The sequence below is a fragment of the Rhinichthys klamathensis genome, unplaced genomic scaffold (assembly GCF_029890125.1).
Source record: "Rhinichthys klamathensis goyatoka isolate OS25496 unplaced genomic scaffold, OSU_Roscu_1.1 h1tg000197l_1, whole genome shotgun sequence".
In the NCBI taxonomy this organism is placed as follows: Eukaryota; Metazoa; Chordata; class Actinopteri; order Cypriniformes; family Leuciscidae; genus Rhinichthys; species Rhinichthys klamathensis.
In genome coordinates this window covers 1,310,798-1,338,797 of record NW_026606723.1, presented here as the reverse complement: position 1 = coordinate 1,338,797, position 28,000 = coordinate 1,310,798, and the positions used below count along the sequence as shown (strand labels likewise).

At 37.3% G+C, this 28,000-nt stretch overlaps 1 protein-coding gene across 2 annotated transcripts; it reads left to right on the top strand.

Annotated features, from left to right (window-relative positions):
* Window positions 1-27,974, top strand: nectin1a (nectin cell adhesion molecule 1a). 2 transcript variants are annotated; one of them, XM_056263000.1, is made up of 8 exons: window positions 6-650; window positions 18,797-19,168; window positions 19,785-20,084; window positions 20,563-20,680; window positions 20,933-21,084; window positions 25,765-25,912; window positions 26,723-26,789; window positions 27,287-27,974. In XM_056263000.1, the coding sequence occupies exons 1-8, from the start codon at window positions 602-604 to the stop codon at window positions 27,521-27,523; spliced, it is 1,443 nt and encodes a 480-aa protein (XP_056118975.1). In that variant the 5' UTR covers window positions 6-601; the 3' UTR covers window positions 27,524-27,974. The 2 variants fall into 2 exon arrangements, with proteins under 2 accessions (XP_056118974.1, XP_056118975.1); XM_056262999.1 differs by lacking the exons at window positions 25,765-25,912; window positions 26,723-26,789; window positions 27,287-27,974 and adding an exon at window positions 22,391-23,560 and having other exon boundaries at window positions 1-650.
* The last annotated feature ends 26 nt before the right edge of the window (window positions 27,975-28,000 follow it).

Here is a 28,000-nt window from a genome sequence, read left to right as displayed (position 1 = left end):
GACGAATCACACAAGAGATGCGAGTTAAGCGCAACTTTGAATTCTGTGCTAGTCTGCGTCAATTGACGTTTCCTAAACATACCAAGTTTTGCTGTTAGGTAAAGTTAGTGATACTAGTTTCCGCGGAAGAGAGGATGCTTTTAGAGACTTTTGGCAAAGGCGCATGCATGAGGATAACCACTCCAGGACGATAGCAACAACTGAGTGAACAAAAGCCGTTCACTCTGTAGTCAAGGCAGCAACTGGACAGAGACCTCAGGTTTATGTTGCTACGGTCGTCCATTCTTCTTTAATCTCAGTGCTTCGCGCTTTAAGCTGATTTATGTTCGATCCGCTGCCCACGCGCGCAGTTCAAAGTGCGTCTTGATGCGTAATTGCTTTACAGGATCGGAGTATTGAATGGTTCGGTCCAGCGCGTGGTGCCCATCCGAACTGGCTGACAAGTTCAAAACAACAATTGGTCATCTGAACATCTTCAGGTTTCCTCTCACAACTCAATAAATGGGTAACCTGGATAATTGTTCTCTTAAGGATTGTGCTCTCTCTTAATCTCGTACCGCATCACCTGTTTTGAATTTATTTCATCTTTAACAAGACCGTGATGTTTTTAAATTTGGTTCTTCCACTGATGTCCATCCTTTTGATAAGAGGTAAGATAAACTGTCTCATTGCTCTTTCTTCTTAATGTTCTTCTATGTCTCTCTGTTACAAATTAGGCTAGCCTACATTGTCGATCACTTGTTGTATTCCACGATGTTGTTTTTCAAGACCAAGCGCATACGCTTACGGACTATTTAGGAAATATGCAGAACTAGTTTTTATTATTGAAGCAATAATAGCTAAGTTATTAAAACACGCATTAAATTATCATTATTCGGAACAATAATATGTTTAATAATTGTTAATAATAAGAAATAAATAATAATAAACCAATAAAAACAATACAATTCTATGTCTTAAACGTTTAACTTAGGCATGAATTACAGTGGGTCTATTGTTTAGAGGCCACCATGTACTTTCCATGTACTTTCCATGTATTCTAAAAACTATAATGAAAATCAATTTGGTAGAAAAGTGTGACTTGGTTAAAAACAAAATATTGTTCAAACTGATAATAGGTCAGTCTTTAATATAGATTAGTATTGTTTTTTTCTGACCAATACCAACTATGTTTGTGTGTAGGTGTACTGTATAATGTGTATGTATACAGAATCCATTTTTCATTGTTTTATTTCTGCTTTTTGACACAATGACACAAGCACGCAATGTGCTATAATATTGTTGTTTTATATTCATGAATTGATGAAAAGTGAGCATATCGGTAAAAATATCAGCTTTCTCATGTAATCTAACAGCATGAAGAGTCAAAGGGTAGAAGAGTAGCTCTTAAAAGTTCAGAAGAATTTCACACTGTACAACCTTCTTTATCTTAACAGCTTTTAGCTTTTAGACCTGAACTGTTATTATAATTCATGTTGTGAGGCATGAGCTGCTATCATTTTACATCCGTTCTGGCACTATGTTCTGTTGTGTTGAACTGGATTTATGCAGCAGCATCAAAGTCATGGGTTGTGATGTAACAGCCATTGTCCGCAGAGTCTGCTTTCTTCTTCTTCTTTTCTTCTTCTTTTTACAAACACATGGGCTTCCTGAGATTTCCTAGATGCTACACTTAAGAAACATCTGGTCAATTGTGATTGCTTTTTTTTCATGAAAAAGAAGGCAATCCGATTGTAGTGGGGAATAAATCAACAGTTCAAGCAGTCACATGTGCAGTGTGCTGGATTTATCTGTGTGTGTATATGTATATATACAGTGGGATTTATAGTGGGATTTGCAGCATTATTTTTGATGAGCCATATGACTCAGCCGTTAATGAAATGAAATATTAACTATCTCTCTTATTTCTCCATGAAACAACACGCTATTTAACATTAGGAAAACAAACACTACCCAACAACACACTGCTCACATGTTCTTTTTGATATTTTAAAAGTGTGTGAAATACAGTAGGCTACTGGCCTCTTTGAGAGTTTTATCATGAGAGTTTATCATGCTTTAAATAATCATTTTAGTGGACAGAGATTGAGCTACAAAATGTTTAAATGCAGTTACAACAAGAATTAAATCATTATTCAAACACACATAATCCCCTGCATTTAATGCCACAGCAGTAGGTTAACAAATATTAATTGATATTTTGCTGTATGGGCGAGTCTCACGAAAACATGTCCAGGTCACAAGTCTGCAAAATAAAATACAAATTGTTTCAATAAAAAATAAATATGAAAATACAAAAACACCTAATAATAATAAATTAATTAATTGATATATATATATATAAAATAAATTAATTAAATATTAATAATATTGATTAAATGATGTTACAATGCAAAAAAAGTCAATTTTTTTGTACAAAACATCTTGGGGTGAAATGTGAGATTCACCCATATTAGTTGTGCCTCTGCTGGTGTAAGGGTTAGCTCACCCAAAAATGAAAAGTCTGTCATCATTTACTCACCCTCTCATTCCAAACCCATAAGACTTTCACTCATCTTCTGAACACGAATGAAGATATTTTGAATGAAATCTGATATATTTCTGTCCCTCCATTGACAGTCTACCCAACTGCAACTTTGACAACACCAGATCAATGCTGCTTATATGTGAATAAATGTCTAAATTAAATCTGTTCATCATTTAAAGCGATCGAGTCTCTTCAGACAATTTGGACTAAACCGCTCGAATCATATTAATTAGTTTTACGATCTCTTTGTGAGCTTTTTGAAGTGTCAAAGTGGTAGTTGCGTAGACTGGAGGGACAGAAATCTCTTAGATTTCATTAAAAATATCTTCATTTGTGTTTTGAAGATCAACAACACGAGGGTGAGTAAATGATGATGATTTTTGGGTGAACTAACCCTTTAATAGTTTGTGTGTGACCAAATGTGGTAGTTTTGCAGAGATGGTCAAAATTTTTACATTTGAAAAAAAATGTAAAGTTGCATGACATTTGTTAGATTTGTGTATGAATCCAACAAGTTATGCATAATATTATATTACTACACTTTGTGTAATAACGTACAACTGAGTAGTTAGGCTACATATTATTAGTTGTGTAGGCATATCATAGAGTTGGATTGCTGATGTCTATTTACCTCGATAAGATCCCAAAATAGAGCATCACTCAGGGTGAAACATGAGTATGATTTCTATGCTGTTTCTTAGTAACAAACACAGAAACTTTATTACATTTTCTGTCATCCTGTCTAATAGGTGATAGATAGAGGCACAGTTAAAGAAACATGCAGGATGTTTAGCAGCTGGTGAACTTAATTAGCATTAACAAAAATCTCAGTTGGTTTCGATAATGATTTACAACATCTGAAATTCGACATGTGTGAATGTGGAGAGTAAAGATACTGTTGATTCAGCTTTGATTACTCGTCACTTCAGCCTGTGCAGGCTTTTTCATGTAACACATGAGAAATCATTCTTCTGCTTGTCAATTAACATGACGTGTATAAAAAACTAAATGAAATATAAATGTGAAATGTCATGTAGAAAGTTCTTAGGACCTTTTGAATAACAAATAGAGAAGTTGCATATTGTAAATCTATGTGAAATATGAATGCATTCCTCCATTTGCAGCTCTAATTAGAAGGAATTATTGAAGAACATTGTATGTGTGTGTGGCCTGTCTGGTGTTAAGCGTTGTCTGGTCCTGCTGTGGCTGATCCTGACCCACTTTCCCCCCTTACTATGAGCGCTCCCTCTTTAACTGCCACTGAGCACGCTCCCACCATCTGTTATCCCTTGGACCGTTGCCATGGCAATACTGGGAGTCTTTTCTAAACAGACGATCCAGTAGTCAGTGTGTAACGTAGTAAAGGGCTGAACTCTGGCAACAGGTCATTGTACTAAAACCACGGCTTTGACATAAGACATCTCAATACAAGCGACGCAACCCTCTGCGCTTGAGTAATGATGAGCTGTGATTAAGTTGAGGGACAAATCACTAAAACGATTCAACTGTATCAACCCACCAGCTTCAAATCAGTACCATGGGGTAAAATTCATCAGAAATGCATATCAAATAAATCTGGATTAACAGTGTTCTGTAGCGGGGATTTTGATTCATCTCAGTAGACTTTTGAATCCATTCACCAAAAAGATTTGTTCAGAGTTGTTCACTGATTCATTCGAGTCATCATTCTGTGATGACAAATTGGAGTCTGTTTTTAATGTGTCATTGAATCATTTAGCCTTATTCTTGGTGTCCTCTATTTAAGTTTGTGTGTCTATAAATCTACAAAGGAACTCCCGAAGGAGTGCATAAACTCCTAAACACTGGGTACTTTCTGTAGAAAAAAGACACCAATAAGTAAGGGATTATGTAAATCCAGCCGAGTGTTATCACAGAATAAACCCCGACGGAGTGATCAGGACCCCGGCGACACCAAGCTTATTACACGGCTACATGCCACATGAGTAAATCATTTGACATGAAATATTGACTTGAGTTGAAATATTTTATTAGATCTTTAAACGTAAAGCTTCCGCAAAGAAATCAGTTGCTAGCATGCGGCAAGTTGAAAATACCACTTATTTCGCCACATAAATAATTATGGGGATAAGAGATATGATGTGAGATGAAACTGTTTTAAAAACGTGCCTGTTTGTTATCTTATAATCCATTACAGTGTACAAAAAAATCGTTGCAAAATGGCAGCAGCTGGGTTTGTATGAAAGGCCACAATATCCGGATGACAATTAAATATTTATATACACAAAATATTAATTCGAGTTTTATTATTTTATTAGCTCACCAAACGCAAAACTTCCATGAAGAAAAAACGGTCCTAGAAAGCATATAGCACTGACTTCAGTTACATGGAGGAGCCTGTGTTATCAGTTTTTACCTTTACTGTCTACTATGGTTTTTATCGGTTGTTATTGGGGACTGCTGGATGGCGCGATTAACCAATCAGAATCAAGTGTTCAACAGAGCCGTGTAATTATTGTGTATGGGTTTGTTATGTTTGGATTTTCATTTAGTTCGTTCATGAACCAGAAGCCTCATTCGTTTATTTGTTCATGTATGAGACGTTCCAGTTCATTCAGTTTGTTCATGAACAAGATAGTGCTGCTTCAAATCTCATTCACACAAAGCTCAGACCCACTCAGTGAACGACGGATTTGTTCAATAGATGATATCACCAATCATATTGAAATTGCATTCCAGCAAAACAGTCATGTTTTTTTTAACCGAAAGAGACTTCAGTGAGTCTAAAAAAATAGTCAATTAATATAAGTGAATGAAAATAATTTGTTCATGAACTAAAAAAGGACTAGTGTTCTGTCACCATGTTATTTACTTGCTTTTTAACATGTCTTTTTTCCAGTTGTATCATGTTCTAATCATTATGTTCTCTTGTCCTTGCTAAAATGCTAAAAAATATATTAATGATAGCATCCTAGCATCTGTCTAGCATCCTAGACAGATGTGGAAGGAACAAACAAGACTTCAGACGAACTTTAAAAGATGTTTTATTCAGCCACTGTTTAAGCAACACCAATCTGGTCTCATCTGGCTGTCATCCTCTGTACTTCTGAATTGATTGAGTGTACAAAAATATATTAATGATACTAGTGTACACAAATCCAACATTTCCTCTTGAGAAACCCAGCTGAAAGAGAGATATCAGTGTCATTGTAATGGTAGGTCTACTGGTGAAAGTTGATAACCCTGCCTGATGGTATTATTCACAGAGAAGGCTCTCACGGCTTACTGGCACATCATATTAAGTATGATAGTTTGCTTAAGGCAGCATACTGCTGTAGTGCTCAGCTCTGGTTAGGATCAGCCAGTACTAGTATTAAAGTTGAAGTATGTAATATCCGCACCACTAAAGTCACCAAACAGAATTGCAAGAATAATGACCAACAATGGACAGTATTGTCATATAGTCCTGCCTCCAAACTCACACCATTGGATGCGCACAAAGCCAAAGAGGGCAATCAGCCTATATTAACCATTGTTTGTCTCTACATATCAGGCTGGATTGGAGTTTTAACACTGAATTCAAAATATGAACGCATTAAAATATGGACAAGGCTGTGTGGACATGCTACTGTTCCTTGTTTGTTAGCATCAAGTGAATATTAGAAGATGACTTTGCTATACCTGCAGGCAAACAAAAGGATGCAAGTAGCTTTGTGGATGATAAGAAGTGATTATCAGAATTTCTTAATAAAACTTTCCATTGACAGCTGCATCTGTATCATGTTGAGTTTGAGGAGACAAAGCAATGGCTCATCTTCAAACATGATGAATTATTTTCTTTATTAGGAACGGACTTGAATGTTGTTTTTCTGCTATTACAATGGCTTGTTGTGTATTAAAGCGATTTGCAGCTCTTTTGCAGATATCGCCAGCTTTGCCTGTCTGCTTTTAGATTAACAGCCTAGTGCTTCGAGATTGTGATGAGTATCATGATGGACAGCTCTCAGGGACAACAGCAGTGCAGTGATGCTTTTGTTTCTGATGGTATTTGCTATTTGGCACATTCACAAGAAGTAAGGCAGCACAAGCTAGTCTTCATGAGCAGTTCACAGATTTGGCTTGAACTTTTTGTTAGAGTGAAGACAAATGTAAAAATCCTCTCAACCTATGGCTTCTCTTCCTTTATCTCTGCTTGGCTTTAAGTCATTGCTTTCTATATGCAAATTCATTAGTATCAGACCTGTGAGATGATGAACATGATTCTACTGAAGGGGAAAATGAAAGAACAGAATTAATTTCACTCTCCTAAATACCTATGATAACTGTCCCGCTAAACTAGTGAAATGTAGAAGCGTGGATTATAATCCTAAATCTTCTCGAACATTCCTATGGAAATAGACAGGGCTCGGCTTTAAAGATAAAAGGGGTCCTGAGATATGCTCGCTCCTGAATCTAACCCAAGTAGTGAAGCTGAACGAGTACATTTAAAAAATGAAGGTGTGCCGGAGTTTTTGGCAAAAGCAATTGACATGCATATTGACCACAAATTTTTTTTTTTTTTAAGCAAATCCATCCTGAGTCATATAAGGGTGGAACTAGTATCACTTGTCGTCATGTTGTAAAATTACTAGAAGAGTAATTCATCAAGGCTTTATTGCACAAAATGAAATGGCTGCCTAAATCAGCCCTTTTCATTTTATTTTGAAGTGTTTTTGGTGTTGGGTGGTGTGGCAAACTATTCTCTCTGTATAGACAGATGTTTATGGTGAAATGTTTGGTAATTAGACATTTGTGTGGACTTTTGCAGTTCAGAACTGAGTTTGTTCCATATAGATAAGATTTGTTCATTCTGTTCATAAAATGATTGGAAATGTTCATCAGTCTTCTGCATAGCTAGGTGTAAGATACACTGTAGTTCTTCTTCCTCAAAGCTTTTAATCAGCTCAGAGACCAGAGCTTGTCAGTCCGCCGGCAGAGTGAGAGGAAATGAGGTCATATGTATGTGACATTTATGACCCTAGAGCAGCCATATTTGATCGACAGGTATGCTTTATATATTGCACTAACCAACTTTGTGCAAACATCTACTTGTATAAGAAAACATGTAAGATTTAAAATTTCATCAGAGCACAGCAGATCCATTTAATCTTATCTTCGCCCATTTTAAAGTCAACAATAAATGCGCAATTCGTGTCTGAACACATGGAATATAGCACACTTTTTTGGTGCTTTTGCATCCTTTCAAATCTTGAAAGGACATTTCACTGGGATTGCATGGAAAAACTGAATTGCATGGAACATTTTAATACAGGTTTGGAATGACACGAGGGTGAGGTGAACTAATCCTTTAATTTTATAAGAGGCCAAGCTGTGGAACTCTGTTTGCTTTTTTATTATGCAACAAATGTCTGAACAAATTTCTGAGCTGACAGTGCATGCTGTGTGGAAATGTCTGTGTCTTGTCCGATTGACTCTCGAATGCAGTGAAGAGACTGGACAGCTGAACAGCAGTTTGGACTGTTTTCTTGTTCCTCTTTGTTGACGGTGGGCTTTCATTTCTTATTAGCCTTTGTGGTCAGTGTCATGACAGCTGACTTATGAGGCACAGTCCAACCCAGTGTGTCGGGTCATCGTGCAGATGACAAATCCTGTTTTAGTTTCTGTTACAGGTTTAAGTCATTGTGGAAAAAAATGTGTGTTTTCATCAACTTCATCAACACTCTTAAAGGTACAATATGTAGGATTTTTGCAGTAAAATATCCAAAAACCACTAGGCCAATGTTATATATTTTGTTTAGTTGATTACTTACAATATCCCCAATGTTTCCAACTATTTGTAAATCTTGAGAAAATTGCGATTTTAACCAAGGAAATGGGACGTGTCAGCAGGGGTGAGGAGTCGCCAGAGCGTCATATCCGCGTTACCCTCGGTTTCCGCTCGTACTGCCATAGTAACCATGGCGACAGTCGTTGACAACTGGGTTATGCCTAGAAGGACGCTCACGCTGTTGTTGTTTTGTTCAAACATTTTGGACCATGGCAAGCAGACTTTGAGACAAAAAGAGGACTAGAACGTAGATCAACATCTTTCGAGATGCCGAGAGGTCCGCAACTAACTTCGACTTGACAGAGACGCAAGTGTTGCATGTACTTTATTAGACAGGTGAGCAAATGTACATAAAACTAATCAATGTTATTTAGTTAAACATGATGAAATGTTAGAATATGATCTGTATCATATGTTATTCTAATGTTGATCTAGCTCACTGCTAGTCTCATACAGCCAACAAACAACCTAACTAACAACATTCAACACACTCAAATGCCGTTTAGTGTGATAGTGTAACTGATAGAGAAAATGAAACTGCGCTGCTTTACCTCAAGTTTAATTCGTCTAATAAACTGACCTGTGAGTAACTTATTAATTCAGCACTTGCGTGTAGTTCGGTAGAATGAAATGTCCTTATTCCTTTATATCCGCGGCCCTGCTTCATACCACAGTCATGTTAAAAACATCACTGTATTCACTCATCCATAAAAGATCCATCAGCTTGACGACAAGATCCCTAATTCCGCTTGATGCTTTGCGTCATCGATATACGCCTTTGTTATTGTAAGAGATTAGCGATCCCTGGTGGCCAAAAATTACATACTGTGCGTTTAAAAATAAAGGTTCTTTATTGACTGATGGTTCTATGAAGAACCTTGAACATACATGGAACCTTTCCATTGCACAATAGTCTTTTTATTGAGGAAAAAGGATCTTTAGATTATTGAAATGTAAGAAAAGAAGTTGGAACTGTTGGAACTTTTCACTGAAAGGTTTTCTCAAGAACCCATAATTTTTGTTCTATGAATGCTGCGAAAATCCCCTTTTATTAGGGATGCACCGATATGAACATTTTGGCCGATACCGATAACCGATAATTCTTTGTATTTGAAAGCCGATAACTGATATATTGTCAGTTAAATCTAAATCCAAATATATTTTTATATTTTGTATTTTTATATAATTTTTGAGAGCCTGATTACAAAAACAAAAGTGTCACCATTATAAGCCATATCCCAAGCACACAATTATAATGTTCTCATTATAATTTTATGCAGCCTTAAATGACAGATTTATTTATCTTTTTTAAGGGATTTCAATCATATTTCAAGCAATTCAAAACAATCATTGCAAACGGAAGTATTGCAAACGTGTCTGAAGTTGCTCAGCTGAAGGAAATAATCCATTATTTATCGGCTTTTATATATCGGCCAAATTTTCTTATTGGGTCGATAATGATAACATTAAAAATAAACATATATTGGCCGATACCGATACCTTTTATGGAACCTTAATTTTAATAGTGGACTTAAACTGGCTTCTGTGGTTCCTTTTTTGTGTATTTGAATTGGCATCAGCAAATCACCTGGTGAATGTATAGTCTGATCATGTAAGATCTCTTTGTTTTATTAAGTTGTTGATTTAATTTACGTCACCTTTCTTCTGTGGAACACAAACTGAAAAATTTTGAGGAATGCTACAATGAGTGAGGACTGGAGCTTTGAGGCCAAAGCATCATAATAAATGATGAATCATGAATCATATGGATTATGTGCTATACAGAGTCTTCTGAAGCCATACAATAATTTTATGTGAAGAACAAAGCAATATGATCCAAAAATTTAAGCTGAATCTTTTCACAGAATGTTTATTCGGTTCACAAAAACAAAATGATCAGAATGATTTGTTCGTGAATCAAACTGATCTGGTTCTTGAGTTCAACTCACTGATTCAGTGCTGTTCTCAAATCAGAATCTTTCTCGAGGGGAAGAATGTGAAAAATTACTCGGAATGTCGTCTGAATTATCTCAAACTGAACGTGCTTTAAAATAATGATTACTTGCACACTGCTTCGAGTGCTGAATCTTTTCATAGAAGGTGATAAAAATGTAAAAGCCTGACTTGCACATGCACCACACCGGTCCGGTTCTCTTCTCATCTGTTCCCGAATATAATCTGCAAATGTGGCCTTACTTCCCCAAAAATGACTAATGGAAATCAGTAAATGATTTTCAGGGTAAATGGTTATCTGTTAATGACAAAGGGTGTTTGGATGGCTTGTGCTGGATATTCTGTGGCATCTCTCTTTAGGTATCCATAATGCAGGTTAATGCAGCATCGTGCATTGGGCATTGGACTGATGTCTCTCTCATGTGGTTGGAAGCGATGCTGAACTTCAATATCCTGAGTGCTGTAATCTGCTGCTGTCGCTAACCTCCTCTAACCTGTCGTCTAGAAGCCTCCTATTCAGCAGGGCTTTGCTGTGTTTGTGTTGGCTCTCATGAGCAGCCCTAAAGCCTGGGAACGCCAGTCTACTCCCCCACTGTCTACTCTAATCCAGGACTGACTTTCTGCCTGCCACTGACTCGCATTTATTTTTTCATCGTTGTTGTTGTTGTTGTTGTTTTTAAAGCTTACCCTATCTATAGTGACTTAAGGGCGGCATTTAACATTATTAAATTTGTGTCCTGGAATGATTTTTTGAAAGACATATCTGATTTTGGAAAATCATTTCATTAATGTCCCATTTGACTTAACTTTTTTTCATATATGCATTTTGCATTGTACATGATCATCACAGTTTAGCTGGATTCATATGAACTGGCTATTTATTTCAGTTATTTTTATCCTTTATGTTTTATGTTTTAGTGTGTATTTTTTAATAGACGCCATTCTCTTTCTATAAGAACAGTTTTATAAAAACATAAATTGTTTTTATAAAAACAATTGTTTATGGTTGTTTATGGTTATGTAAGGGACTTTACCTCAATACTGTGCAGCCTTATATTGGAGAAGGATTGTCTCCTGTTTTTAAGTGGTTTAACACCAGGAATCCTCTATGGAGGCCTGGGATTGGAGTATCACGCACATGTTCCGCAGGTTAACACAATCTGTGTTTACAGACACCCTTTAGCCAGGGCGGGTGAAGTACCCGTGGTTCTTAAACCCTCCTATTTTTAGACAACTAGATTTAAGCCCAGTCGCAAGGAGCTGCTGCACCATATTTACACTCTACTACAAGGGCCACTGTAAAGAGACTCCATCCTCCATCTTTCAGTTCTCTCCACCTTTCATTAGTCTTTGTCCTCCACATTCTATAGTATTGATGGATAGAGAAGTCTTTTTAAGTCAATAAGCTGAATGTACCCATTAGAGAAGTTATGAGCTAATTGCCCCAGCTTTGAAAGCACAGGACCCGTATCTACAGGAGATCTCAGGAATGAGTAAACAACTTCTGTTGTCTGCCCTACTGGTGGTTTATATATTTTTTTTCATTGTCGTTTTAACAACCAAGGTTTGAATGACTTGAAAGCTTGAATTAGTGAATGAAAGTGAAATGGTAACACTTTACAATAACAGGGCATGAATAATCATGTACTAATACCTGAATTAGTTACTTCAACATGAACTCATGATTAGTGAAGATATGAACTAATCATGAACCAATGAAGAGCGATCATTAACTACGAGAGGAGTCATAATGATTCATGCATGAATAACACAGCAGCCTTAAACATGTTAGTACATGTTTGATAGTTAATGCATTAATTAACGTTTTTGGGGTAAACTAAATCAATCAGGCTCCGTAAGAATAAATAAGAAGTAATCTAAATTTGAATTAAACATATGATTTAATACTGCCATAATTTAAACTGTAATATCATAATCTGCCATCTGCACCTTTGTGTCAAATAATTGGAATGGCACATGATTATTTAGCCATTAATTACACAGATCTGTCTAATCAAACATGGAAAATAGACTAATAACTGGAACTATAGTATGTAGGGTTTGTTTCTGGTGGGACACTCATTAGTGGTGCACTCGGTTCTTGCTCAACACCATAGACTGTAAAAGAAATGGACACAGCGACCCCATAGATTTCAACCAAGGGGGTAATCCATCGACCGGAAGTTGAAGCCGGCCGGGTGCCGCCATGTTGTAGCAGAACTTCACTTGCGTTAGCATTTCCATTGACTCCCATTCATTTTGGCGTCACTTTGACAGCGAATAACTTTACATCTGAGGCGTTTAAAGACTCCATTTGTCCATTATTTATTTCTAAAGAAACACGACAATGTATAAAGTGCTCCATTACCTTCTATGTTACATTATGGCCCCGTAGAAACAGTTTTAGTAAAAATAGGCTAACGATTGCATCATAACCACTCGACTCTCTGTCGCGCTGTACAGAAATTACCGTACAGACAGGAGGAGAAGCTCGCAGGCAATCGGGGGGACGTCCCGTCAAGGGAGAAGCCCATAGATAATGAGTCCATAAAAGCAACGGAATACTTACTCCTGCTCACTCACGCCCCAAAGAACTCTTTGCTCAAGTTCCCCGTCTCTGCAAGATTAACGTTGGCAATTCTCACGCATAGCTACTAGAAGAGTAACGTCTGTCAGACAGGTTGCTCACGTCATCAAGCTTAGTTTGAGTCTGCGCGTCAGGAACGGAAGTGCTCAGAAATCGCTAAAAATGGGCTTCAACTGTCTCAACTGAGTTCCAATGAGATGGCTCTGTCCATTTCTTATACTGTCTATGATTTCAACGGAGAAAAGTGAAGCCAATTAGAAGCACTCACTTCCTGATGGCTGATTGTACTGTGCAGGCTCAAACTGAGCTTGACGACGTAGATGTGACGTGAGCAACCTGTCTGACAGTTGTAAGTCTTCTAGTAGCTGTGCCAAGACAAATCTGAATTGAAATCTGAAACAAATACGTTGTTGAAATATTTTGTCCCGTTTATGGATTCTCTATCTATGGGCTTCTCCCTTGACTTTATGCCTCCATGTCCCCCCGATTGCCTCATAGACAGTAAAAGATTGCCTGCGAGCTTCTCCTCCTGTCTATACGGTAATTTCTCTACTGTGCGACAGAGAGTCGCGTGGTTATGACACAATCGTTAGCCTATTTTTTTCAAAAACGGCTTCTACTGGGCTATAACGTAAGATACAAAGTAATGGAGCCTTTTATACATTGTCGTGTTTCTTTAGAAATAAATAATGGACAAATGGAGTCTTTGGACGCCTCAGACGTAAAGTTATTCGCTGTCAAAGTGACGCCAAAATGAATGGGAGTCAATGGAATGTTAACAGCAGGTGATGGTCTGCTACAATGGCGCCCCCCAGAGGAAGCTTCAGTTTCCGGCTGATGCATTACCCCCTTGCTCAGCACGTTAGTTTTGTTCCTATGGTACTGCTGGCATTTTAATCTCATAAATGTTGACTGCTTTGGTAAAAGGAATTAATAATTAAAGACATGTTTGCATGTATGTTGTATTTGGGAGTTTTCAGGAGGTTAAGTACAGTAATTAACTGTAATTTTTGATGTTTAAATGCTTATGCTTCGATAAGCATTAGCTTATGGCTTATGCCCTATTTTACATGTAAATGTGCCTTATGTGTGTCTTTACAGGTATGTTTGGCCTTTCTTTTAAGTCCATATGTGTTTAATTGTATAAATAAAAATAATAGAACTACACATTTTTTATCTTTGTTTTGTTTCACCAGGGGTGTAAAGGAATAAGGATGGCACTCTTATTGTATATGTTTATTCATATTTTAGTTAATGATTTGTAAGTGCATCTTTACTTGAGGAGGCACATCATAATTAATTCATTATTAACTAACCATACACTAATATGAACTATTGGCTTGTTAATGTATCATTATGTCATGACTTTACTTGAGGGGGCACATCATTACTAACTCATGATTAACCCTCTAGGCGCCACGGTCGAGTTTACTCGACAAGATGCGGCACTGAATAAAACGGCCGATTTTGTCAAATTGGGTGTCAAATTTCGTTCGACCTCCCCTCCACTGGATGGCAGACACGTCATGCTTCATCCCCGAATAAAAAAAAAAACGTCATGTTTCTATACAAAATGTTCGAGTTAGAGCGCATTGAATCAGTGCGATCAAAAGCGGAGCTAGTGTGCGAGTGAGCCATTTTATCAGATCCTCTCCGCAATCGCGGCGACAGTATTGTGGTGGAGACTTTGTCTAATACCACTGGGTATGTTAGACGAGGTCGAAGTATTCATAGGACAGTTAGGAGGCAACGTGGAGGCAGGTTGGGGAGTCGCAATGACAATGACAGTAGTCCGAGCTGTGCATACTCGGCGCGCGCACGAGGCAGATCTAGCCGCGCTGCTCATATCATGTCACTCATGATCTGTGCGAGTGAGCGTTTGAAGTAAACAGGTCTTGTCTACTTGTGTTTGTATGTCATATGAATAAAATATATTTGCCCCATACATGGAATCAGAGTGCCTACTGTATTTAGTAAATGGAAAATCTCTACAGCAAAAGGCCAATCACTACATGCATTCGGTTTGTTTCTACCATTTATTAGTAATGATTTACACAGTTGTTTGTTTACTACTTACTATATACCTGAGCATTCAGTATTGTGCAATATAGCATACAGAAGGTGATGGACATTTTGGGGGGAAAGAAGTGCTGCATTTTATCATTTAAACATGTGACTTTTCATGAAAATTCTATAATCCAAGATTGCCACCACCTTATAACGTCATAATATGCTAATTAGATGGGAAAATGTAATCCCTACATAAACTTTGGGTCATCCTTAATATTTCTCTAATTTACAGAAAGTCTCTATCTTTTATCACTTTTAAGATATAGCCTTTTGAAATTAAGATGTCAAAATCGAACGTTTTAGGAAAAAACCTCTGGCGCCTAAAGGGTTAACTAACCATACACTAACATAAAGTAATGGCTTGTTAATGCATGACTGTGTCATGACTTTGTGATCTGTGAAATTAATTAACATTTTACAAAAGTCAAACTCAAATGGAGTTATGGGGTTTTTGACCAGCGAATGTGTGCGAATGTGCATTTTGTCCGTCATTAAAACCCCACATTACATTTTCATCAACAGGTTACAAACTAGTTTATTGGGCGCTCAGTTTGTAGCAAAATACATTTGGCCAAAATATAATTTTATAAATGATGAAATGCTAGGCTACTGTATGCACAGGCTATTTAACTGTAGGCTTTGTATTGGCTATGACTAGATGGCAAATGCTAGACCTCTCTCTCAGGTCCCACATGTCTCAGTTAGACATCAAATAAATAAAATAAGAGCCTTTATAGACATAGTGTTTAGTACTTATTCAAACAACAAGATTCTTTGTTTACCCTTGCAAAACTTCGTTCAGCTGTCTGCTGCTGTGCGTGAATGAACTGAACTTCTGCTACGGGTAATTTCATATTGTTGTGCAGCAGCATGTCTTACATACTCACAACAGCGTGTAAATGTATTGGCAGTAGCAAGTCTCTGTACTTGCTCTTCAGCAGCAGTAGCAGTGTAGCAGATCTATTCAATCAAGACCAAATACATTAACATTGTCATATCCGTTAGGGACCGTTCGGAATTTATGGAAAGGGCCACCGGAGGAAAATAGGGGAGGGTCATGTCTTTTTATTCTTTGTTAAGGGGGAGGGTCATCCAACTTTTTTAGTCTATAGGGGAGGGTCACCCAACTTTTGTATTCATCAAAACAGCTAAATTTCAAAGTGGCTTGTTTGGTGCATATTTCTTTCCATGTAGCTACAGCTCTCTCGGTCTCGGCCCCCTATCGCTATCAGATGGGTCTGACCCGGTGTTCTGACGATTTGTGCTGCCTTGTCGAAAAATGCTACCGTAACGCGAATCGATCACAGAATGTCGATTAATATTATATGAAATACAATTATAATACAATTCTAAGTTATGAGTAGCTACTGTATACTTTAGACTACTGTTTTTATTTTTAAAACGGTGTGAAAATTAAAAATTATCATCAAATATTCATCTTTGACTTGTCAAAGCACACTTTTCCTTAGTAACTGAAACTTTCAGTTATTATTGTTCAGCTGGCTGACCGTACACATATTCATATGCTAGTTAGCATTTTTAAAGGGAAATTACAATATAACACATGAAAATGTACCTTTTGTTATAAAAAACTGTGCGTCTGCACATGCGCATGACCATTAAGTAGCAAATCTCGATGGGTAGCATGAATCGTCAGAACACCGGTCTGACCCAACAAAAATCCAGTTTGGCGCTGTCTGACAGTGCGCGCGCGCTTCAGTAGGCTACGCGCTCAGAAAAAGTGCATTAGAACAGAACGCCAACGAAAGGTTTACCCGGCAAAGCTTTAAAGCACGAGCAAATAATGAACTTTTGTGATTGCGAATAAGTGCAGTGTCCTGTGAGTGCTACTCTACCGCTGCATTAACATGTGATGTGAATGTACGTCGAGTTTTACAGTAATGGGACTGAGGCGCCAGAACTGCAGCTTATGTGCGCTGTAGCACGATACTATTTTAGTTTCCATTCTGTGTTTCCACAGCAATGTTAGTGAGCAAATCTACTGAAATTGCCACAATAACAGTGGAGTGTGATGTGTTGGACATAGGGCTACTACATTTTTAAATTACTATTCGTATTATTTGAAGTTAACATAATAAAATACGTAGACCTACACCAAAAAAACTTGTTGAGGATAAATTCTTTAAAATTGGGCAATTCCAGCGTTGTGGACGTGACATTTGCAGTCAAAACTTGAAATATAAATTCTCAGAAAATGCATTTTTTACTGAAACGTCTGTTTATATATTCATACTCCCTTAAGGCGGGCTTACACAGTGCGATTTTTTGCTGTTTTACGAGCTCGCAGATGATTTTTTTCACTCGAGAGAAATCGCGTGGAAATCGGTTGTGCTCGCATGTTGCGGCTCGTGTCGTGTGCTAGGAAGATACGAGCCGAGCCGAACCTCTCGACCTCACGATAATTTTTAAACATGTCTAAAAAGTTCGGGAGCTGTAGGCTTGAATTCGTGAGGTGTGTGCGCTGTGCAGTTGAATGAGCCGATTTGTCGATCTATCTGAATTTGACCAATCAGGAGCTGAAGAAATCCACAGAAGAAAGACGTAATAAAAGAAAGTTTCATATTTATTATAATGTTTTTTTTTCATCTATGTTTATTATGAAAAGTATAGCCTATACGCATCGGGAGACATGGCCAGACATGATTTTGACCACTTTATTAAGTGTTGTTTTATAGAAAGCCTTTCTTTAAAGTGAATTTCGTTTTGTATAAATTGTATCTTAATTTTAATCAAATTTTCATCAACCAAACCTGGATTTAATTAATAAGAAGCAAATATAGCTGGATTTACAAATGCACATCTTGATTGTTGCATGCAGCACAACATATGTCGAAATAAGACATAACCACAACAAACATCGAATTGTCCTGGTTTGAGACTGTTAATAACACAAAATATTATTTTTATTTTTTTCGTGTTCGCATTTATGAGGGAATTTTTTTTTTTACTGACGTGACAGTTCTCCGTTACGGACATGACCGCTCTGAAAGTGACTTTAAAACTTTTACATATAAATATGTAGAAAGCTTGACATGTCTACTTTTTAACAGAATAATTCAAAACGAAAGAAAACAGACTACAGACTCTGCTTCTGTAATCCGTAAATGTGCATTTCTCTCTGGCGCGTTCACTACTGCGAAGATCACGAGTCAGCATAATCACCTTTATATTTGCAGCCACACTGACAAAGACTTGTTTATTAATAAACAATTAAAATGTCCCCTTGAAATTATTCATAATCATTACTTTTGCCGGTTCTTTGTGGCAGCTTTAAGATACTGTATTGGCAGCGCCACCCTTACATTTTACATGAACGCATCACCACGGCATCAGCACCGAAAACATGATTTAAAAAAAAATTATTTTTATTTTTTTCAAATCAAAAATCGTGATACAAACCGAATTGTAGGTTTGGTCTATCGTTACAGCCGCAAGATGAGAAAGCAGGAGTTTAGTCGTTTATCGTGGAATGGCTATCTGAACATCTTTGCCAAAACCAGTACACAAATAGGCTAATTAATAAATTATCGGGGAGGGTCATGCCTTTTTTCACAATCATTTTGGAGAGTCATAGAAAAAAATATTGCTGGCGAAGGGAGGGTCAAGTCTTTTTTGACTACAGATCTCAAAACTCCTCCGGTGGCCCCTTAAATAAATAACGAACAGTCCCTTACCATGCTAAAATTTTGTCAGGATAGAAATATGTTTATGAAAACCACATTAAAATAAATAAATAAAATATTTTTTCTCGTTCTTGATTTGATCTTTACATGTTCATCCACATATGGTGACTAACAAAACCCTGACTGACTGTTAATCTTTCCATTCCCAGATGTTCGTGGTCAAATGGTCCAGATGGATAGCAGTAAGTCAGGATTTGTGGGCTCACAGGTAGAGCTGCGCTGTCAGTTTGTCAACAGCAACCCACCTGTAAAAATCTCCCAGGTCACCTGGCAGAAGCTGGTCAACGGCACTAAGCAGAACGTGGCCATCGCCAATCCAACCCTAGGCGTGTCGGTGCTGACCCCCTTTAAAGACCGTGTGCGCTTCAAGAACTCTGCCATTCGCCAGCGCACGCCTTCCCTGGAGGACACCACCATAGTCTTCAACAAACTAAAACTGTCGGATGAATCCACCTACATCTGCGAGTACACAACCTTCCCAGCTGGCAACAGGGAGAACATGGTTAATCTCACCATTTATGGTATGTAATGCCGCTATCCTCCTAATACCAACTGTACAGCAATCTCTCCAGGCCACGAATACCACAAACGCTGATTTATTTTTTTGTGACTGCATTATGCATTTACAAATGACTCCAAATGAGATTTAAGAGCTAATAATTTCAGCAAACTATTTTTTGTAAGCTTTAGTGATTAATTGAAAACTCACTATCATTAGATTACTCTGAGGACCTGAGCAGTGTAAAAGCACTTACTGTTGTAGCAGTTACGCCTAGATGTGTGAAACATGCTTTTGGAGCCAAGGTTGTGCTGCAGTGGATTTTGCTGGATTTTTTGTAGTGCTCACATCACATAAACTGAGATTAATTTTTTTGGTTTTGAGATTAGTAAACATTTGATTTCACAGAAGAAGAATTTCTGTGCGTATTGCATAATTTTCCAAGTTGATGAGGCTTTTGTCTGTTCAAAGTTCGTTTTCCATGAAAACTGATTATATAGAGCATTGTAGTTATTAATGAAAAACACAAAGTAATAAGCTGAAAAGCTATCAAAACATAACTTGGGACAGACTATTGCAGTAATCCAGGAGTCGCCTGCAGTGTGCCTGTGTTGTAAGCCTCTGTATTTGTCCTGCAGTTCGCCCTATGATCCAGATGAGTCTGTCCACACCCTCCATAGTGGCGGGATCCAAAGATCTGAAGATGACTGTTGCCACATGCGTTTCTGCCAATGGGAAGCCACCCAGTGTGATCACATGGGAAACCGATTTGGTTGGAGAATCCAACACTCAGGAGATACGCAACCCTGATGGGACTGTCACTGTGCGCAGTGATTACTTGGTGATTCCCAGTCGAGAAATACACCAACAGCTGCTCACCTGCGTCTCCACATATAATGACGAACAATTCACGGACAGTGTCACGCTCAACATTCAGTGTAAGAAACCATGCTTTACAGTACTGTTCAAAAGTTTGGGGTCAGTAAAAGTTTAAAAAATGTATTGGAAAAAAATGAATACTTATTCAGCGAGGATTCATTTAATCGATTAAAAGTCACTGAAGACTTTTACATTGTTACAAAAAAAATCTATTTCAAATAAATGCTGTTCTTTCGAACTAAATATTAAACAGCACATTGATGATTGAAATTTTACTTCAGCACCAATCAAGGATTTCTGAAGGGTCATATTTTCAACATTGATTAATAAATGTTTCTTGTGATACTGAAGACTGAATATATGTATAGATGAATAATGAATAATATGTATTCAAAAATACATCATGGAGTCTCAATTAGAACTATTTTTATTCAAAATTTGTGTTACTGTTTACATCAATTTTATTTCGTGTCCATTGAAGGAAAGAACAAAAAATACTTAGATACATTTATGTTGTATTTTGCTCCTTGTCTACAGATGATCCAGAGGTGTTAGTAGATGGCTTCGATGGAAACTGGTATTTGAACAGAGAAAACGTTCAGCTCACCTGCTTGGCTGATGCCAACCCACCCATCTCTTTGTTTCAGTGGAGATAGTATGTCATTTTAGTCTTAGTAAACAACATGCCTTTGAATTCTGTGCTGATTTATTCATCATTCAAAGAACGTTCACTTAAAATATATTGAAATAGATGATGATCTCAAAATATACCGTAGCATATCTCTGTCGATTACCACAGAAAATAGTTTCAACTCGGGTTTGCATTGCACTTACTATTGATGTTGTTCTTTGCATCTTAGCATCAGTGAAATCTCATGCAAAACCTGATGAGCATTTCTCTCTCTAGCTTGAATGGAACTATGCCGAGTACAGCAGAACTTCGTGACGATGTGCTGATCTTCAAAGGTCCTGTAACCTATGACATCTCGGGAACGTACATCTGTGACGCCACCAACAGCATTGGGACAGGCTCAGCATCCGTAGAGGTCATTGTCACAGGTACATTGTTTACACTTTCTGTTGGACCGAATGCTTAACTGCTTTTCTGCATGTGAACCTTAAATATACATGTGAATCTTTTAGTCTTTTACCCTAAGCTTACTCTCGACTGCCTCTGAAACATCACTTAAGCATTATCATGCCATTGTTGTGTCAATAAACAATGTGGACTCTCACTGCCTGAAACTGTATTTAGTTCTTTGGCCCTAAGTTTTATTTTGGCGTTTTTTCACTTGCTTGCTGGTGCAGCACTTTGCATGTGGCTGCAAGTTGTCTGTGTGTGGCTTCTGAATGAACCATAGTCTTTGAGGATCTCCTGAATCATTTTCCTTTTGGCATGCTGTTAACATAAGGTGTGGTCTATAGAAACGTTGAATAGAAACATTTACTTGTGTGTTCATGTATGTGTGGTTCTTCCGGCCTGCTGCATGGTTCGATCTCTTTGGTGTAGTGACGGCACCTGGGATTGTACAAAGAAAAGAAAAGTCATCCCCATCCTGACTCCCTCCTCCTACTCATGTTGCTTTTTAAAAGACCTTGTGAAATCGAAATTGAGCTTTGTGGCTTTTAGTCAGCGTCCAATATGTAAATGTACTCCTAAAAGTTTTATTTAAGTTTTTTTTTTTTTTAGCTTTTAGCACATTTACACTACTGTTCAAAAGCTTGGGGTGAGTAAGATTTTCTTTAAAATAAATGAATACTTTTATTCAGCAAGGATACAATTGATCAAAAGTGACAAAGATATTTATAATGTTACAAAAGATTTCTATTTCAAATGAATGCTTTATATTCAAATGCATTATATACATTAAAAATTTAAACCGGTTATGGTGTCTACAAAAACATTAATCAGCACAACTGTTTTCAACATTAATAATAATAAGAAATGTTTCTTGAGTACCAAATCAGCATATTAGAATGATTTCTGGAGGATCATGTGACACTGACGACTGGCGTAATAATGCTGAAAATTCAGCTTTGCCATCACAGGAATAAATTACATTTTAAAACATTCTAATAGACTAAAATATATTTGATCTAATTTATAGATAATAAATGCAGCCTTAGTGAGCACAAGATACTTTTTTCAAAAACATAACAAAAAATGTATTCAAACTTTTGAACAGCAGTATGGCCTGTTCTAAGTAAAGATACAAGCCCTTTGATATGATCCTAGACCCCACGTCCTGTTTCAACAGGAAATACATCAACCCATGAAAAAAAAAATGTGCACAAGGTCTTTAACAACCTCATATTGTTATGCAATTTAAAAGTGATCAATATGACTACCTCTTTCCTTACCCAGAATTCCCTAGCTACCCACACGAGGTGTCTCAGGAGCAACAGCAAGCAGGTGCCGTCATTGGTGGAGCTGTTGTTTGTGGCACAGTGCTGTTGGCTGCCATTACGCTCCTGGTAGTGTTTTTCTATCGCCGGAGATGCACATTTAAAGGAAATTACAATACGAAAAAGCAAATCCTTGGAAATGGCTACAGCAAGGCTGGCAGCGTGCCGCCACACCCCTCGCTACCTCACAGTCTGACCTTCTCTGAAGAATCAGATGAAGAGAAGAAGCTGGAACTTTACAGAGGCTCCAGTATTTTAGGAGGACGCACTCAGGAGTTTCACAACTGCCATGACAGCAGGATGAAGACCTACTGCGCGGGACTGATCGAGGACCATGAGAGATGCGAATGTAACGAGCAGACTTATTTTTACGAGTATGGATCTGAGGTGGAGGTCTCAGTGGACATGGTTCCTCAGATGGACGGCTCTGTCATCTCTAAAGAAGAGTGGTATGTGTAGAATTCAAAACGTTGAACTTCTCAGCACGTCCATTTTTCTTCTCGTTCTTCGCCATCTCCTTCCTTTTGAAGCAGGCTTTGGGATTCAAACTGACGTTGGATTTGATTCACTTAGACAGCATTGTTGGCATGAAAATCCAAAATGATGATGGATGTTTGGAGATTGGACATGTCGATTACTTTGCATGACATAATCTCTGTTTCAAAACCTAGCACGCTATTTATGGCAGCCATCATAATTATGCATAGTTATTTGAACATTTTTGCATAATGCATAATTATGCTGCCTATTGAAATAGCCAATTCTAAATCAGCATCACAATCATTCACGTAGAAGACTATCCCATAATACATTGCGATAAACTCACTGAAAATTTTTTTTGTCAATACATTTAAATGTAATTAAAATGAATTATTTTGCCAAATATTTGTGTATGTTGTGTTAGAATTTCCCCAGTGCACCTGACTTAAGTTCAGTATGCCTAAGAATAATAGACTATATAAAGACTATAGCTATACCGACTGCATAAAATGCCTAAGACTATAGCTATACTGACTACATCAAATGCCAAATAATTATAGCTACCTGACTACATTGGTAACCCCGGACGCCTAAGAGCCGGGCAACGTCTCGCCCCCCAGTGAATACTATCACTTGGGAATTAGATCTCTAGTGTTCCACTGACCTGCTGCACAGCAGTAACCAGACAGACTCCAGACAATGCCAGAGAATCCCACCAGAAAAAGAGTACAACAGTTTATAGAATAAGTGCATGGCAAAGGTGACGTGATTAATTACATCCTTTTTCTCTAATATGATTTGTTCTTATGTATAATTCTCTAGTAGGTAAAAGCTAATTTGGATTCCTTGATACTCCAGCTTGTTGCGCAAGTCATGAGGTTAAATATATTTTCAGACAACTGTCTAGTTTTGTTTCCTCTTTTGTTATATTCAGACACACTAACTTTGGCCCAAGTGTTGGGGACATTTAGTATTCAAAGCAAATAAATTTCAATCCAGCAAGTCAAAGGAATGTTAGTTATGATTAATTAAATTCCTCCACAATGATTATAGAGTATTGTGCTGTTAGTTTAGCAACATCATTTCATACTCTATTGAAATCAATTGTGAGTTGCGTTCTATTGTCCGCAGCACTTACGTGACCCAGGCATCCCAAATCGGTCACTTTCCATGACATTCAGGATGTTAAATCACTAGGTTTTGTTACAGTCCTGTTAGCTTAGCAACATGCTAACTTAAGTCACAGTTGATTTCAATAGAGTTTGAAGTTGGAGTTTCCGAGGTAGATGTCCTAAATCAGTTATTTTCAATGATGTTTAGGGCGCTGGCTCAAATAGGTTTTGTAACAGAGCTAATATCACTAACATGCGCTGGGTATTTGTCAGCACAACCCTTTAAAATGGATGTCAAGTTTGGATGAGAAAACATCTCGACAGTGCCATTGTTTTGAGAAAGCAGTTTTGCCCTGGTATAGTGTTCACTTTAAGGGCAAGTAGAACTGTACTATAACCTATAAACTGTGAAAGTCTTACACTGTGGATATATTTTTATGCATGATTCTTGGAAACTCAGATGTTGTGTTTTTGTTGTTGTTATTGAAACAGAATAGTGACTTTCTGGCTGCTATAATCACAGGTTTCATTATACAATACAATACTTCTCTGCACTGCAGTAGTCAAATACCACCTATTGAGAATATGAACATGTAGATAAACAATCAAATAAACTGTGGCTGTAGCTTTCAAGAGTCAGCGATTCATTGCATGTCTCACCGGCTGCAATCTACAATATGAGGCCTGCTTGAATATGTAATGTTCATGTTGTTATTTGAAGTTATTGGAGATGATACACAAATACATTGTACTAGACTGTATGTGTTTTGAATCGCTTTATGTAAAATGATTTCTTTTTTATGACACTGAGGAACAAACTGCTTGAATGTTACATTGGCTTTTGGTGTTGTTCAGCTAATGGACTTTCCTAGGATGTGCTGTACAATATTTAAAACATTGTGCTTTGTGCTAATTGGAAGAATTTGTGTTTTTACACTCGTAATTTTCTTTATGTGTTGAAGTTTATTATGCTGCCAAGACAAACCTATTCAGATATAAAGTGTTTGTTTTTGCTGTTCTTGTTATTTGTATTTATTGTGAAAGCACAAGTGTTGTTAAGTCTTGTGAATTCTCGGCTGAAAAATAAATCAAAATGTAAATCAAGTCAGTTAAAATAGTCGAGAAAAAAAGTTGCATTTTAAAGTCTTATTTGTCTGATTATGAGTAATATTTTCTCTTGTGATATAATATACCAGAATCAATAAATTGATAAACTCCATTTTCCAAGCTGAGCAATTTAAGTGTGTTTGGGGTCATCTGGTCTGGACATTCTTTATGGTGTAGGTCTCTTATTTGAGGTTGGGTATGGGTCTGTTTTGAGTGAAAACATTATGCCATTAACATTTCCTTTACAGCCATTAGAGCACCCCACGGCAAATCCCCTTTTTACTAGTTTGCATTGACATCATTGTTGTTTTATGTACACAATGACCTAAGTGAAAGCTCCCATGAATACCTTCCATGGCTGGTTTGTTGGTATGAGTTTGCACAAAAGAAGGGCATGTAAGCTAATGTGAGCCGGATGTGTGGGTTTTTTCTCATCAACACAAAATAATAGGACTTGATCCGAACAATAGAGCCATTCCCGTTAATGTAAGAGCAGAAACATGTTTCAGAGGCATGTCACATTTAAATACTAAAGTATCCGATTATTAAAAAGTCAGTGACAGTGATTATTTGTTATGTAGTGTATATATGGTTGAATTAGCAAGGAGATGGCCAACGTTTATTTTTCCTGCAGAGAAACCCCAGTCACTGAGCGCTGCAGAGAGGGTTATGGGTGTCCTTGGATGGGTGATTGCACTGGGCATCATCCTCTGTATAGCTGGCACAATATATTTGGTCAACAAACAGAAGCGGCACAAACACGCAGGGTCAGACAAAGATTCGTAAGTACTCAATTCAGTTAAAATGCTACATTTGGAAGGATACCTCTTCCAAATCCTGAGACTTTACCATTGAACTGCGTAATTATTTTCTTTCCCCAGTTATATATATATATTCACTCTGTGGTAGCAGTAAAAATATATTTACCTGGCTAAATTTTACATCTTTATATAGTCTGTTAGTAAAATATTAGTAAATATATAGAATAGAATAGAATAGAATAGAATAGAATAGAATAGTAGAATATATAAATATTCTATACATTTATATAATATTTTTATTTTAATGTTTATATTATATATAGAATATGATTATTGTTTCATATTATTATATACATGTATTGTATAAATACAATGTTCCTTATATATACTGTACATGTGTGTGTGTGTGTGTGTGTGTGTGTGTGTGTACATATAGGCTACACATACATGCACACACAAACATATATATATATATATATATATATATATATATATATACACACATTTAATAATATATATACACACATATTATATAAACACAAACGTTTATGTTTGATGCGATAATCACAATTAATCGATTTGACCGCATATTATAAATTGATGCTGGTTGTACTCTTTCACATTATTAAAAAATAAATTATGCCTAAACGTTTTTATATTACTGACTTACTAATTTTATAGTTAAAGAGTAGAGCATTGTCTGACTGTTACAGTGTGATTTTCCTAAAGTTTCTGACATCTAAGACATAAGACTAAATGAAACCAGCATGTAGTTGTTTTATGGAATTGTTATGGTTAAGACCCTCCATCTCTTCCTCTCTATTATTGCAGGAATAGTTCTTCCCCTGCCCACAAAAAGCCTTCCTCGTCTAAAAAGAAGGCAGCTGATGACTTCCAGGTAAGAGAGCACTCAGTAAAGCCACAGAAACACCAGTATGGCCTCTGTCCATTTTATCAGATGAAAAGAAGCACTAATGCACCACGGTCTGGCTACCGACCTGAATAGAGGTACTGAGGCTTTAATGATAAACCTGAATTGCCTTTGGCCTCAGCCTTAGTGTGTAGAGAGCGCCTCCTACTGGAGAAGAGAACAAACATGCTGCTACTGCCTCCCTGTTGAGTCCTAATACCTCTCACAAGACCCCCATCAGGTGTATTTATTATCACAATGTATGTTTTAGCAGTAACTCTGTATAACTTCCTTGAACTTTGCTACTTTTTAAATATTTATGTGTTCTGAATTGGAAAAAAATGGTCCAGGTTTGAGCGTGTCAGCACCAGCATGCGTAATATCAGGGTGACAGTGTCAGCCGCGTGCCTGTGCGCTCTCATTAAATATGTACAGCGTTCATTCTCTCTTTCTCTCTATCTGACCTTGAATCTTTGTTCCCACAGAGCCCCGGGAGGTTCTACGATGAGCTCCCAAACACGGCCGACTACGTGAGTTACCGTTTGGCGTGTAACAAAGAGGATTATCTGGAGCAGCACTCTCCTCCCATTCAACCTCCTCTGACCTTCCTGCCCCAAAACCCCTACACTCAGCACTGCAACCAGACCGCCATATTCACTTACCCCACACCCCCCGCCGGCCCCATCTCCTCATACACCTTCCCCAAAGAGCAGTACGTATGAATACATTTGTGACCTCTCTCTCTTTCTGGATTTATTCAGCTGCTCTGGCCATTGTGTACTTTTTTTGTATTGTGTTCTTTCTGGAAACTTTCAAAAATGTAATAGATTTTTTTTATTCTCTAAGCACAATTGGATTTGCATGCGTATTTTCAATTTTTAAAAATATTGCTTAGATTTAATTGACAAATAATTACAGATTAAAGCATCAGAGTAGATTCTGATTCTATGTACTGAATAAATTATCATTGTCTTAAAGTAGGTTGGTGGTCCCCATTTACAACAGGCCCGTATTGTTTATTGTATTGTGTACAGTTATGCATCACTCCATTGTTTAATGTCATTTGGGACTTTCACTGTATTTGTTTAACTGAACAGGTTTACCTACAGGTTAATTTTATCTTGCTAAATTTTACGTTGTCTTTAAAAATTTTAAATATAATGCTTATTAATATGTTTTTTATGTATTATGTGTGTGTG

Bases quoted from the DNA above. Each gene is read 5' to 3' on its own strand.
- nectin1a (XM_056262999.1), top strand. From the start codon at position 602: ATGTTTTTAAATTTGGTTCTTCCACTGATGTCCATCCTTTTGATAAGA. The intron at 19,169-19,784 runs GTATGTAATGCC...TTTGTCCTGCAG, and splicing joins GGTTAATCTCACCATTTATG to TTCGCCCTATGATCCAGATG. The intron at 20,681-20,932 runs GTATGTCATTTT...TTCTCTCTCTAG, and splicing joins TCTTTGTTTCAGTGGAGATA to CTTGAATGGAACTATGCCGA.